This window comes from Diceros bicornis, chromosome 11 (assembly GCF_020826845.1).
Source record: "Diceros bicornis minor isolate mBicDic1 chromosome 11, mDicBic1.mat.cur, whole genome shotgun sequence".
In the NCBI taxonomy this organism is placed as follows: Eukaryota; Metazoa; Chordata; class Mammalia; order Perissodactyla; family Rhinocerotidae; genus Diceros; species Diceros bicornis.
This window is the reverse complement of record NC_080750.1, coordinates 35,445,195-35,461,084: the sequence shown is the minus strand read 5'-3', so window position 1 is coordinate 35,461,084 and position 15,890 is coordinate 35,445,195. Positions and strand designations below refer to the sequence as shown.

The window sequence follows — 15,890 nt, the reverse complement described above, 5'->3', positions numbered from 1 at the left end:
AGCTTTATTTATTTTTCTCCACACATAAAACTTTTTCCTGAATCATCTATGGTGGAATTCCAGGAAGATGTGTTAAATATGTTGCTGTAGTTTACAATCGTCATCTGTAATGTTTTATTTAGCCAAATCTTTTTCTTCACTGCTCCCTGTACAACACAGAACACCATATGCCATTGTCCCTCTCAGGAAGCAAAGGTTTCCCTGGTCTGTGCCTGTGCCTATGTTTATGCCACAGAGGAGCTGTGGTCCAGTGCCATCTTTTATTGATAGGGCCAGCAAAGGAGAAATCTAATGAAATTATCAAAGCTTTGAATTAATTATGAACTTGAATAGGAGAGCTAAGCTCTCTGGAGCCAAGGATCTCATTACCCATGCACTCTCATTGCATCCTCTTCTGGAGCAGAAGGCATTTTCAGCTACAGCTCTTAGCGTGGCTTTGGACTTTATTCAAACTTGCTAGACTGACATCCTCTTCTTACTATAATGTGGCTGCTCATGTCCATGATGATTAATTTAATTCTGCTCTGGATCTACAGGAGATGTCAATAGATTTTCTCTCCCCCTCCTTTTGCCTTTTATTGTTTTTTCTTCCTCTCTCCTTTTCTTTTCTTTTAATCAAATTGGATGATATACAAGATTTTATCCTTTTTGGGTAATGTGAGAAGCTTTCAGGATTCAGGTGTAGCTCCATGGAATACAGTGATTGATTTAAAGTTAAGAACTATATTACGTCTACTATGTATTCCCTGGATATTTAGGTAAGCACAGAGTAAAGTATTTCTTCTTTGAATTCTGAACACCAAATGGAAGTTTTTCTTGCTAGTTTCTACTTTAAAATTAATGGTATAGGAATAACTTCCGTGGTCTAACAGTATTGTTCATATGTTTAATGTGTGTTGTATGGGAACAACAGATCTCACTTTGTGGGTGTAACTCATAGGACTTATAGTCCCTGGTAGAGAGTAGTTAATGTTTGCTTTACAATTCTGGTTTTCCTTTTCCTAATAATATGAATTTTTTTTTGATGAATAAATCAACCTCTGATTGTTTTAAGTCTAGTAACAAAATCATTACAACAAGGTTTCAATTTACTATTGGTGATGATTCTTTGGTACTGTCATATAGGTTCAAAGCATCTCATGGCAAGCCTTTTTTGCTTGCTTTTGAGACCCATTATTTATGAATTCCTAAGTTGCAGCTCATCTATCTTAGTAAACTAGAGGCCACTGGCAATTTTTGTAAGCAGTGACTAACTTTGCTTTAGAGAGTCAATGTTTTAAGGTTTTGAATAGTGGGGGATGGGAGAATGATAATTTTGCTTTTCCTTTTCCTATTTACTTTCAGTGAGTTTTTTTCCCCCCATTTATTTTCTCTATAGGCAGCTGCAATATTTAATTCAGCCTTTGGAAGTTTTTTGGTAAGTAAACATGGTTTAACTTGTCTATTATAACTTCTGTTGTGATGTTGTTAGTATAAAAGATTTAGTGAAAATTGGACTTCTTTTACTATGTGGTTAAGTATAAAAGTTCTTGAATCTTTTCATATGCCATTAATCATACCCTGAAGAAAATAGTTAATAAATAAAGGAAATGTTCTCTTACAGTATAATTTGGATGCTTGGGTTTAATATTCCATTTAATGGATTCAAGGAATCAATTAAAACACTATGTGTCTCCTTATAGAGGTTATGTCAATATATTGATCATTTAACGAGGTCTTTTAGATTATTATTATTTTGTATCATGGGACTGAGGATTTTGAAAAGGAAACATGACCCAGCTGGTCAGAGAGGGAATGCTAATTTACTTGTTGACATGTCATTTATTTTGTACATTTCATTGTCAAAGAAGCTACTGTCTTGAATACTTCTGAGAAATCAATGTGAAAAAAAATTTGAAATGAGGAAATAACTAGTGAGTAATTTGCAAGAACACGTGAACTATAAATTAGACTTAAAAAGATTAAAAAACCGTTCAACTTTCATAAGTAGAACCAATATAATTATGAGGATAATACTGTTTTAGCATTTTTAATCATTATTTTTTAAATAGATCGTATAACAAAGACTTGGTTTGTGTTATGAAAGAATGAGAAAGAAACTACATTTTCTGTTAATTAAATATTTTTATTTCTACCCTCTCTAAAACTTGGGTAAATTCATGAAAATAAATGAGAATATTGTATTTTTAGGTATATAACTCATTAACAGATACATAGTACAGTTATTTACAAATAATTGAGAATAAAATCAGTGGTGTATAAACTGGTTCATGAGTCTGGGCAAAATATTGATTACTTCTGTTTAAAATGCTCTTTATGTCACTTATTATTGTATGTATTTAAATGTAGTTGAAGCTTTTAAACATATTGTTACATAGTGCTGTACAGCTTTTAATGTCCCTGTTACAGAGCTTTTAATGATGTAGCTTCTGCAAAATATATGCTTAAAGTATATCTTATTTTTAAAGTAGTAATGTTATTCCCAATGCTGTATTTTTACTTGGTTTTAGAAGAGAGGTAATAGAGTCTATTTAATGAAAATGATCTCTTGAGCTACTTATTTTAGACTCAGTCATATTTTGTTGTCATTATTTCATGTGTCCAAGTATTATTTTCTATATGTTGTCACAATTGACAGAATAATATCTGTAAAATATGATCTTGCCAGAAGCCAATTTTTTTACATGGTTTGGAATCATACACATCCACTATCAAAACGTGGTTTCCTAAGCTGGACTCTTACTCTTTAAAAATGTCTAGGGTAATTGAGAAAATAAGTCTGAGGCAATTCTCTGAGTAACTGAAGCAAAATACACAATCCTTTGTTGGAGGACAAGCTCACTAAGTATAGTTTGAGCTTTGCACTGACTGTATGTGCAATGAACATATCGTGATATTTGTTCTACCAGACCCAATTCTTTGATAAGGTCCAGTATAGTAAAACTTGGTCTAGGGATTCTTCAGGATTTTTATGATGTTCTTTCACTTCTAGGAAGTTATGCATCCTTACTCCTTAGTCTTCTGCTCTTTTTGCTCTCTTCTTCTTTTTTTTAACCTTAATTCAATTAATTAATTAAAAGTATTTATTGATCTCTTGCCACATAGAGGTGGTTTTCTAGTAGCTGTGGAGGGTGCAAAGAAATATGATATGGGTCCCAGTATGTTATGGAGATGACACATAGAAAAAGAAATACAATGTAAAAGTTAACAAGTCAAACAGAAGATGTTACTGGATGATATATGATTGTCAAATGGCACGGGCAATATACACTCTGAATTCAAAGGTCGGACAGAAACAGTTTCGCAGAGCTGGGCCTTGAAGTATGGTAGGGCTTAGCTAGTAGGGAAGAGAAGAGAGGAAATGGCGTGAGCAATGGCAGAGAGGCAGAAGTATCTTTTTCTACTTTTCCTTTCCCTTACTTGCCCTTCTTTTTCTTTTCCAAAGTTGAAAATTACCAGAAAGGCTTTGAGAATGAAAATTATGTTTGGAAATGTTTTGCTCCAGTGTTTTAAGAGAAGTAATTCTATTCTTTTCTTCCCTCCCCACCATAGTTACAACAAACCTTAGATTATGACTATGTATGAGTCTGAACTAAATCGGTTAGAATTAGATTCAGCTTATTTAACAATAACAACAACAACAACAACAAATAATAGTGGCTTATACAAGATAAACATTTGTTTCTCTATCATATAAAATCTGGAGGGAGGCTGTCCAAATAGGGTATGATGGCTTCCTGATCTCATTGTGGACCGAGACACCTGTCTTTCTCCTCCACCCTTCAGAGCATGCAGCTTCTTTCCTCAAGGTTGCCTCATGGTCCAAGATAGCTGCTGGAGCACCAGCCAAAAAGATACCTGGATAGCAAGGTCTTTACCTTGGGAAACCACAAAAGAGCTCCCCTAAAAGCTAAGTCTGCTTTCTTTAAACAGCATTCTTGGAATTCCAACACCATACTTACAGTAATATCTTATTGTAGAACTTAGCCATATGATCGTACCTAGCCACTGGAAAGGTTGGAACATATGGCAGTTTGCTAAGAGCTAAAAATTGGATTTCTGTTACTAAGGAAGACAAGAATGGATATGAAAAGGCAGCTAGCACTTTCTGCATATAAGCAGTGTACAGCAATTGTCAAGAGTTTGAAGAAAGAAATTAATCTCAGTTGTATGATAGGAGAAGGCTTCAGGGAGAAGTTGATGCATGAGTTGGATTTGGGAAAAAGACTTATTTTAGAGGAGGGAAATTCCAAATTATAACCTTCACATTTTAGTCTGTTATTCTTTTTTTTTTTTGTGAGGAGATCAGCCCTGTGCTAACATCCGCCAATCCTCCTCTTTTTTTGCTGAGGAAGACGGCCCTGGGCTAACATCTGTGCCCATCTTCCTCCACTTTATATGGGATGCCGCCACAGCATGGCTTGCCAAGCAGTGCATCGGTGCGCGCCCAGGATCCAAACCAGCGAACCCCAGGCCGCCGCAGCGGAGTGCGCGCACTTAACCGCTTGCGCCACCCGGCCGGCCCCTAGTTTGTTATTCTTAAAAGGTGGTACTTGTTGGAATTTTTTTTTTTAATTTTCTTTATTAATGGAAACCATCTATCCTTAATATTTAGGATTATGGGTGTAGTATGGTTTCTGGAGTCCGACTGTCTGGGTTTAAATCCTTATTTGACTGAATACTAGCCTAACCACATCACCTTCCCTATATGTAAAATAGGGTAATGATAGTACCTAAACTATACAGTTGTGGTGAGGATTAAATGGGATAATCTATGTAAAATGCTTGTATGCTGTGGTAGAAATAACTGATCTGGTTTTGTCCAGCTCTGCCATGAATTTTTTTTGCATAATCATGGACATCCATAAAATGAAGAAATTTGTTATCTGTGACTAAGCCCTACGGGTTCTAAAATACACTGATTCAATGATTATTCTTTGGTTATGAGTGACTATTTCTCTTGTGTTTACGTAATGGAATCTGCAAAGGGTGTTCACTTCAGATTACATTAAAACTTTGAATGAAAGGCATTTATTTGAAGAATTTTTGAAGAAATAACTATGAGTGCATTCTTGTTGATTTTCAGACAGCTGGGTATACCAACTGAAATACTGTACATATTTATAGCTAGTTTAATAATGTCCCAGGTCTAATTAAAACAGTGTTTTTAAGAACTAATTGTTACAGAAAACTTTTTTTCCTTTAATGTAGCTAGGCTGGTAATAACCAATGATAGATGAATTTAATTTACATAAATTTAAGACCAAGAGAATATTTTAAAATCATGCCACAGAGGATTGCTTTGAGTTAAGAAGTTAATGTCATTATCTCCTCCTCTCATTTAAATTGTTCAGTTTACAATAATTGTGGAGCATAATAAGTGTTTTGAGATTTTCCTCTTGATGAGATTTTAATAAAATTTGATAGCTACCCTGAATAACTAAATGTTATCAAAATTTACACATATATATTTTTCTATGTAAAACCATGTATTTCAAGTTCAGCCTTCTCAAGTGTTGCTTACTCATCAAAAGGAAGATTTTTAAAAAAATAGATATTGGCAACTTTCTGAAAAACTCCAATTGAAAAATTCTTTCTTTAATTTAAAAAGATTCAACTGTGTTGAAAAAACTTTGGTCACATGATTTGTTAGACCTGTAGCATTTTTTATTTGGAGGCTGAATTCAAGTGTTTCCATGTCTTCAAGAATTGTAGGTTTGGGCCAGCCCGGTGGTATAGTGGTTGAGTTCGCGCGCTCTATTTCAGCGGCCCAGGGTTTGTGGTTTCAGATCCCAGGTGTGGACCTGCGCACTGCTCATCAAGCCGTGCTGTGGCGGCATCCCACATACAAAATGGAGGAAGATTGGCCCAGATGTTAGCTCAGCGACAATCTTCCTCAAGCAAAAAGAGGAAGATTGGCAATAGATGTTAGCTCGTGGCCAATCTTCGTCACCAAAAAAAAAGAATTGCAGATTAGAGTTTCAAAGGAAAAGGTAGAACTTTTTCTTTTTAGACTCTTCAGCCTATTTTATTATTTTTGGTAACTGCTGATCTGAAAGGGAGACTCTAGTGAGTTACAAAGTTGATCATGCCAAATTGAGTTTCTAATAACTTTTGTTATACAACATGATAATGATTTGTGGCAACACAAATGTAAAGATTTCTGAAACAGCAGCAAAGAGTTATAAGCAAAGTTAAAGCATCTTTGTGAATGCATAACATCTAGTCTAAGAAAGATCTATACGAGTTGCTGTTTACTTTCTAAATCTGAGTTGCTGTTTACTTTCTAAATCTCTTCATTTAAAGTATCAAGAAATGGGTTTATTTTCCATAATTCTTCTCTTTTAAAATAGTCATTGCTGGAACCAGCAAAAGCTATTCTAAGATGAATACTTTTGTTTCTTTTCATGCCAGAACAAGGGCTAAAAGGAGCTCCTTGCCTTGAGCTGAAGAACTAGCCAGCACGTTTTTCTTCCCTTAACCAGTTGTTCTGTGTTCCTTCTTTGCTTTGGCTGGTCCCTCATCATTTCCTAGCTTTGTAGAAAAATTCGAATAGTTAACTGATGCTATTGTAGTTGCTAAAAGAAAAGAAATCCCAAACACAAATGCCATGTTTTAATAACTTGGGATATATGTTTATCACCTTCTTTTATTCTTCCTTTCTTGTAAAAAAATGTGCTCAGCCACACTTAGACCCGTCAGAGACGAAGCACATTAACTTGGTTACTCATTGATTGCTGTACAACGCTGCTTTTTAAAAATCAAAGCAAGAATCTCAAATACTAGTGAAGAGGGTTAAAGGTGGTGCCAGACAAGACTCAATTGTTAATTTGGTTTTCCTTTCACCTAAATCTAGGCTGTCAATTTTTAATTTAGTTTATGTTTATGGAATACTCATTTTATGCATTACTGAAAACTATGCTGACTCTTTTTTTCTTAATTCGCTTAAAATTTTAACCAACCCAAATTATTCAGTTGACATCTTGGTTTTCCCCCAAAAGTTCATGATTTGCTTAGAAAACAGATTTTTATTTTCGTTAAGCTTAAATGCTGGAACAAACAAACAAACAACTGAATTTTTAAGCAGTACTTAGTACCACCTTATACGATGTTATTTCAAGTTCATACTTTTACTGCTGAGGACTCGATAAAACAAAGATTTAAAATAACCTGTCTTGAGCTTTAGAATATCTTATGAACTATGTTCAGACAATGGGATTGGTTTCTACCTTTATACAATGCAACCCATCATCATGCTGTGCATTTCATCTGATCACCTCTTTGGGCAACTGAACATCATTGCTGGATTGCTGAGAACAGACTACTTCCTCTTTGAAAAATACCATTGGTTCAATTAGCAGTATGGCACAAAATAGGAAAATAGGATATAAAATTAACATGCATATGCTCAGAGTCCGTTAGATTTGAGGCACTTTTCTAGATACTGAAGCAAATACACAAGACATAAATACGTGAAAAAATAAGTAGCAATAAAAGATTTAAAAAAGAGGGAAGATAGAAACTGCTTTCAAGGCAGTGTCTTCCAGATTTCAGGCACCTTTATGCCTTTTGCCATGTCAACATATTATTTGTATTATTAAGTTAAATAAAATTCACTTTTTAAATTTAAATTTCTTTTAAAGCAAAACTTTACACCCACGTGGTAAATAAAAAACAATCTTGTCGTGAATAGAAGGTAAGTGAAATTAAATCAAATGGAAAAATGTTATTAATTTATAGGTAAACTCTGCAGCCTACACAAGGCTCTGAGTCCCATGCCTGCTCTCCTGTTGATGAAAAGTGAAATTTATACTAGTACCAAAGCAAGAACTGTCTCTTTCTGCAATCCGAAGGATTGAAAAAGAGTTTTTGAAAAGAGAGTACGTTTTATCACCAATTCTCTGTCCACGTGGCCGTTAAGTCACCTTCTTTGACTTCCCCTCTGGGCAGCACTGTTCTTACACTTTTGGGCAGCACCGTTCTCTAAGGTCACTTCTCAATCATTTCATCAAAGAGGTGAATCGGAACCGTTGGAGGAGGTCAGCTGAGGAAACCCCCAGGAGCAGGGACTCTGGCAACTTGAACATGTTCCTGTTTCTTTCGTGAGAGTATTTTCTACATTACTCTTGTCCAGAAAAGCAGTATGCATGTGTGCCAAAGGCGTTTGTAGAGGTAAAAATATGCTCTAATGCTTGACTAAGGAAACCCTGTGATAGCTACATTTGGATTTGTTTCTAAAACAAACTCTTATCTGAAGTACAGTCATTGTAAATAAAAAATGGTCTTTGTTACTTAATAAAAATGTATAGAATCCTTACCTACTCCATTTTAGCAGCATAATGCTCTATGCTGTCTGACAGGACTTGTGTAGCAAGTAAATGCATTAGTCGCAGTGACCATTTTTCTTGCAAATTCGTGACATAGATTTAATTATTGGAATGACCAGCAACTTACAAATCTAATTTTGGTGGAGGCTGAGGCAACTTTTTTTTTTTTTTTTTTAATAATGATGGATTTTTTTAAAGCAATGATTTCATTACTATTTAAAGAAATCTACTAGTGTAGAACTAGCCAATTGACTGAAGTTATTTTATTACCCTTTAACAAATGCCATGTACTTTCATTTTTATTTTTATTAATTTTTAAAATGTCACCGTTCCCAAACTGGAAAAGTACTTGCTTGTATACCCATTTAGATAAAAATAAATAAATATAAATTTGAGGGGGCACAGGATATTTATAGAGGACCTCCTAAGAAACAAGATCCTAGTAGTTGGTTAAAACCAAGACTAAATTTCCTTAATTTGAATCCAACCTACTACAGAATCAGTTTATGGCCTTTAGTAGGAGATACCCACTAACTGCTAATTGATGATAATATGTAGATAGTTCTCATTTCTCTGCTTCTATTTCTCCTAACTAAAAATTTACCATGATTGAATCTATTTATTAAGCTAATATTTGAGGGATCTGGGAATAATAGTGTGGTGAGCCAAACAATTAAGGTTCCCGGCTTTATCTGCATTACAGATTCTTAAGGTGAGAATTTCAAGTCCCATGGTGGGGGTAGGGGTGGGAGAGGTAATAATTTTCCACTATTAATATACCTCATTGACTCAGACACTACTTCCATTCCAAAATAAATCTGGATATGTGGAAAGAAGCAGAAGGGCATCTGAGGATGTATAAACTGTATAGACTTGTGGATTTTACCAACCAAAAAGAACTTTCTCTTTAATTACTGGTCTTTATGATGAAACCAATGTTAGACATCTAAACTCCATCGCTGATTCTGGTTTTCAAGTAAACACTTAGCACTTCTAAAAAACAATAGTCTGTGTTATTGGAAATGGTAGATTGTAGTTTGAAGTAAAAAAATCAAACATCAATTATTTTTAGCTCTAATCCACGGCATGCCACGGTTTGACCTTTATCAATTTTATAAATGAAACACTTGTGGACTTTCTACTGTGTGCTAGGTGCTGGGCTAGGTTCTAGAACTAAGAAAAAACAAAAAGAAGAAGAAGAAGAATATATGATTCTTGGCATCAAGGAGCGTAAAATTCCTGGATTTCAATGGCATTTTTCAGTGTGATTCCCCAGACAACCTGATTCTTAATCACCCCAACTGATGATTTGGTCCCACAAAGTTTGAGGATCACTTATTTTAACTGTAAAACTTCAAGTAGTGGATTATCATCTCCAATTATTTAAAAAGAAAAAAACTCTTCCATTTTTATTGCAACTCCAAAAAAAACTGGATTTTAAGTTTGTGTGTCTGCCAACTTAGATGTTTTTAAAAAGCAGTTTATCAGATACCGGATTCAGTTTGTAAGTGTATCAAAAGCTGACTTAGAAAAGTACCTCACCATACATAACTTATTCTGTGAGAACGTTGTGTTAAAAATTAACTTTTTAAAGCTGTTAGAGTTGTAGTATATGTTTATTATAGAACTGCTGAACAGAGAATCACCTTGATATAACAACCATTAGCATTTTAGTGTATATCCTGTGTATTTTGTACATATAGTTACAAAAGTGATATTGCCTTGTATAGACACTTTTATTTTCTGCCTTTTCCCCTTTCACAACATATGTGAGCATCTCCTCATATTCTTATTTCTACCCTGACAACCTGATGTTGCTTTATATAATGAATAATATAATGTATAATATTCTTTTGGATGGAGTATTGCTATTTATTTGGTTATTTCCCCATTGATAGACATTTGGGTTGTTTATATTCTTTTACTTTTATATCAAAAATAAAAACTGCCACAAAATGTTTGTGCATAAATATTTGTGGTCCTCCCTTTTAATTATCCTCTTTAGGAAAAATTCCTAAAAGAGGAATAAATGGGTAAAATGTTACAAACTTTGAAAGGATTCTTGATATTGCTAAATTGCCCTCCAGAAATATTGAACCAAATTATCATCCTAATATATGGATGTAAGAAATATTCATTTTTATTTATCTTCACCAACTCTGGCTGTTTGTTTTTTTTTTTTAAGTTTTAGGGGGTCAGCCTGGTGGCATAGTGGTTATGTTTGCACACTCCACTTCGGTGGCCTAGGGTTCACAGTTCAGATCCCAGGCACAAACTTATACACCACTCATCAAGCCATGCTGTCGTGGCGTCCCACATACAAAATAGAGGAAGATTGGCGTAGATATTAGGTCAGGGCCAATCTTCCTTGCCTAAAAAAGAAAAAGAAATAATAATAATTAAGATACTTTATCTTAATTATAATTTTTTGAGAAGTTGACCTTTTATTATGTTTATTGACCATTTGAGAGTCCTCTATTATAAATTATTTGTTCATATCCTTTGCTCATTTTTCTTATTGGAATGCTTATTTTGGCTTCAACGAGGTCTTTGTATATTGAAGATATGAGTACTCTGTTACATATATTGCAAATATTTTCTCTTTAACCTTTTAATTTATTTGTGTGCGTGAGTGAGAGGGGATGGTTTTTGATTGACCGAAGTTTAAAATTTCTTTGTCAGATTTATTGAGATAAAATTTTTATACAGAAAAACTCACCCATTTTATTTATTTATTTATTTTTTTTTGTGAGTGTGGAAGATTAGCCCTGAACTGACATCCGATGCCAATCCTGCTCTTTTTTTGCTGAGAAAGATTGGCCCTTGGCTAACATCTGTGCCTGTCTTCCTCTACTTTACATGGGATGCCACCACAGCATGGCTTGACAAGCAGTGCGTCCGTGTGCACCCGGGATCCAAACCTGGGAGCCCTGGGCCCCCGAAGTGGAGCACATGCGCTTAACCGCTATGCGGCTGGGCTGGCTCCCAACACTCACACGTTTTAGATGTACAGTTCTTTGAGTTTTGACAAATGTATCTAGTCATGTAATGACCACCTCACTCAAGATAAAGAATATTGCCATCACCTCCGAAAGTTCCTTCTTGGCCACTTGTAGTCAATCCCCTTTCCCGTCTCCAGCCTTTGGCAACCACTGAGTTTTTTTCCTGTTATAATTTTGCCTTTTCTAGAAGGTCATGTGCATGGAATCACAGCATGTAGCCTTTTGAGTTTGGCTTCTGTCACTTAGTATATGCTTTTGTGATTCATCTATGTTGTATGTATCTGTCAATAGCTCACTCCTTTTTATTGCTAAGTGGTATTACATTATCAATTTACCAGTCAATGAATTTTGGATTGTTTCCAAAGTGTCTGGTGGTTATGAATAAAGCTGCTATGAGTATTTGTGTATAAGTTTTTGTATAGAATGTGTTCTCATTTCTCTTGGGGAAATGTGGGATTTCTAGGAGTGGGATTGCTGAGTCATATGGTAAGTATGTGTTTCACATTATATGAAATCACCAAACCATTTTCCAAAGTGGTTGTACCATTTTACATTCCTACCAGGAAGGTATGAGGAATCCAGTTGCTCCACATCCTGGCCAGCCTTTGGTATTAGTAGTACTTTTTATTTTAGCCATTCTCATAGATCTATAGTAATATGTCGTCATAGCTTTAATTTGTATTTCCCTAATGGCTAATGATGTTGAACATCTTTTTATGTGCTTATTTGCCATCTATATATCTTCTTGGAGGAGTATCTGTTCAAGTCACTTACCCATTTTTGTATGGGGTTATTTCCTTTTTTATAATTGGATTGTGAATTTTTAAATATGTTTTGGAAACCAGTCATTTATCAGATATGTATTTTGCAAGAGTTTTCTCCCAGTCTATGGCTTGTCTTTTCACTTTCTTAACAATGTATTTCAAAGAGCAGAGGTTTAAATTTTGATTAAATCCAAATTATCTATTTTTTTCTTTTATGGCTCATGGTTTTTGTGTCCTCTCTAAGAAATACCTGTTTAACCCAAAGTCACAAAAATTTTTCTCCTATGTTTTCTTCTAGAAGTTTTATAAGTTTTTGTTCTTACACTTAGGTCTATGATCCACTTTGAGTTAATGTTTATATATGGTGCCATGTATGAGTTGGGTTTCATTACTTTGCATATGGTTGTAGAAGTTTCAAGTTTTTGTGTTTGTCAGATGTATCCATCTTTCCCTTTATGGATTATTCCATAGCCTTTACACTTAAAAAGCCCTTCCCTAATCACAGTGTCAGATAAAATTTCACATGTATTTTCTTTTAGTTTTATAGACAAAATGCATATCTAATATATGTTAAAAAGCAAAGCTCATTATATGGGAGTTCAATAAATACGAATAACAGTTTGATAGCACTTTACCTGATTATGGTATCATTGGCTAAAGAAGTCAATTTCTGTTGTTACTGTCCATACTTGTCTTTTTTTTCCCCAAGTCCAGCTTTGTGGTGTTACTCTCATATCTACATAGTGTCATATATGCTTGTCCCTGAAAATAATTAGATCAGTATTCATGACTGTTAAAAATTGTTTCTCTATCTTAGGATATTACATATGACATTAATACAATTACTTAAGATAAAATCATTTGATCAAAGTGTAAAATGGATATGTGCATGGAAGAGTGATTGAAAATTATAGAAACCTCATTTTGATCTCTATCAATTTAATTTGCAAATATTTACACAAATTAATAGTAAAATGTTTCTATTTGGAGGATTATAGAGTAAAGTGAATAGCTCTCTTAATAACAGTTTCAAATAATAGAGGACTTTTTAAAAATAAGTTTTATAATTTTAAAAACCTTAATCAATTTGATTTTCACTTTTATAATTAAACAGTCTCTTCTAGTCGGGGGAAAAAAAATCCTCGTGATGCAAACATGGTATCTTGGAAATTAGAGTCAAAGCATGACAGATCTCTAGGCTTGTGAGATGAACATTGATTCATATTTTGCATGTTCACTGGTGGTTGTACTCTTGAGTTTGCAGTTTGTACATTTGCTTCTCTTTTGACAGAACCACATACTTGTTTACTTTTCCTGGCTAGCTTTTTCTGTGATGTTTCTAATAAATAGAGTAATTAAATTAAAAATGTCCACTGTGTTTATAGTTTTACATTGTAACAGTACTTGGTCTAGTGGTCAATATTTGTGGTTTCATTTTTTATCATTCAGGCAATTCTCTTGTAAGTAGTTATTTTCTAAAATCTTCCTAGATTTTCACTTGAAAGCTTATGTTATTCAACTTTTTATCTATTCATTTGGGAGAAATAATGTTTATTAACCGTATTGGGCTTTTGGTAATTTCCAAGAGCCAAGGCGATGCATCCTATCTTCTTTCTCACCATTCTATACATCGTTGTGAGATAATCTTCACATGCTACCTTTGTATGTCACTCCTATGCCCCAGTGCGTCCCATGGCTTTTAATTGCTCCACCTAATTGGCCAATCAGGAGTCCCTCAAGTGCATCCCCATCCTCTGTCTCCCCAGTCTTCTTCTTTCATTCCCATATTAACTATTGATTCACTCTTCTCCTTCCTCTCCTCCAACACTTGGGGCTCCCACGTCTTTGCTTACACTATTCTCATCCTTTCCATATCCTATCCATCTCTCAAAAGCCTGTCTGCCTCTTGAAGCAATTTCTCCAGCTTTTCTTTCATGGTCATTTAGCTCTTGGGATGACTTTGCATCTAGATTGTAACTGGTTAGTACAGTTAGTTTATAATTCTGACCTTCTCTCCCACCTCCAGCACTTCCTGTTATCCTGCTCTTATTATTTGTTTTCTAAAATACTTATCTTCTAACATATTATATATTTACTTATTATGTTTATTGTCTGTCTCCCCTTATTCAAATGAAAGCTCCATGAAAGCAGGTATTTGTTTTGGTTGGTTTCGTTCACTGCTCTATCCACAGAACCTGTAGTACCTGCTACATGGTAAGCACTCAAAAAATATTTGTTAAATGAATAAATAGAAATCATTCAATGAATGCTATTTTAATCTCTCTTCTTCATATATCTAAGATTGTAAAATATCTTGTGTATAATATACATTTAAAATGCATGTTATTACAATTGTATGTTGAATTAGTTTGACAGAAAATCTCAATATCACTTTAATTGGCTATCCACCAAATATTTCTTACTTATGTTAAAGTGATTTTAAATTGTAAGCTTTGAATATCAATAAAACATATGCTACAGCCCTAAGAAATTTGTATTGCTTTGTTTTCACAGTGTTGATTTAGAATGGGTGTAGAAACTTATTTCCACATTTAAACTTGATATTGGGTAATTTGTAAGATTTTCTTGTTATAATGACTCCCTGTGAGTGGATTATGGCAGATTATCCCTGTGTAATAGGTTACCAACCCATATGCTATTATCGCTGAAATAATTGAGTTTAAATGTCAGAAAATTTTCCATGAAAAACTGCTGTAAGTGTGATTACTACATATATATAAAGAGCTAGAGATTTATAAATAAGAGGATGTAATAAGTGATTGCCATTATATGGCATTGTAGAGTATTGTTGCACTGTTGGTATTAAAGAAAAGTATTTTGTTGTTAAAGTTTATCCTTTAACAACTTGTGAAATATATAATATAATTAAATTGACAAGTGAGAGCCGAATTTCTAGACAATGTTGAAAGAGAAATTGTACAGTATCCTAGAGGAGAGGTAAAAGTACAAGTAAGTCTGAAGAATAGAAGAACCATTCCAATGATATGTAAAATCTTGATCAAATCCATATCTGAGAGGCATTAGAAGTACTTAGAAAATAGAAATGGCCAAAAAAGGAAAAGAAAGAAAACATAAAAGAAAAAAAAGCCAAGGTGATAATGAGGAAGCAGATAAACTGAACTTGCAATATGATATGACAGCAAATGAAAGCTAATGGAGTTCCTTCTTTAGAAGCATCATGTTACAGCCCGCTGTGCTTCAGTTTGGTAGGTTCATAATTCAGAATATTGCTTTGACTTTGGTCTTATCATCTTGTTGGAGGTTAAAATTCGTTAAATGAGATATAGAAAATAACAAAGATGTGACTTGGGGTGGAGGAGCTTTGGAAAGTGATATGTATCTCTATATAATGGAGAAAAGAAGACACAGAATTTTAAGATACTAAAAGAAGGGATGTGTGCTTAATCGGACATGATTTTTTAATGGGAAAGTTGGTTCCATTTTCTTATGATGATCTAAAAAATACATTTGTGCCATCTATATTTGTATAGCAGCCTAATAAATCGTTCAGAATTCCTGATCAGCAGCTACTGAGGTATACAAATTTGAAGGAGGATAGCTTTTCAATAACTAAAATCAGCAATGGGAAAGGTTATTTCTTGTTTACAAAAAAAATAGTAACTTTACATGTTGCTTTTTCTCTTTTCTTCATTTATTTCTACCTCTTTAAATTGAAGAAGAAAAAAATGAGTAGAGATCATGAAAACATTAGAGAAATGTAGAGACTTTCTGCTTTTTGCCCTTTAATTCACAGGCATTTTCCCTCAAAGATGGTT

At 34.1% G+C, this 15,890-nt stretch overlaps 1 protein-coding gene across 7 annotated transcripts in view; it reads left to right on the top strand.

Annotated features, from left to right (window-relative positions):
- The window catches only part of SLC10A7 (solute carrier family 10 member 7), a 242,587-nt gene that overhangs the window by 72,515 nt on the left and 154,182 nt on the right, over positions 1-15,890 (top strand). For 5 of the 7 annotated variants that reach the window (XM_058550156.1, XM_058550158.1, XM_058550154.1 and 2 more), the window contains exon 5: positions 1,379-1,417. The exons of the other annotated variants lie outside the window; for them this stretch is intronic. In XM_058550156.1, coding sequence (XP_058406139.1) covers positions 1,379-1,417 — 39 coding nt within the window. The remainder of the gene's footprint in view (positions 1-1,378; positions 1,418-15,890) is intronic. 7 annotated transcript variants of the gene reach the window in all.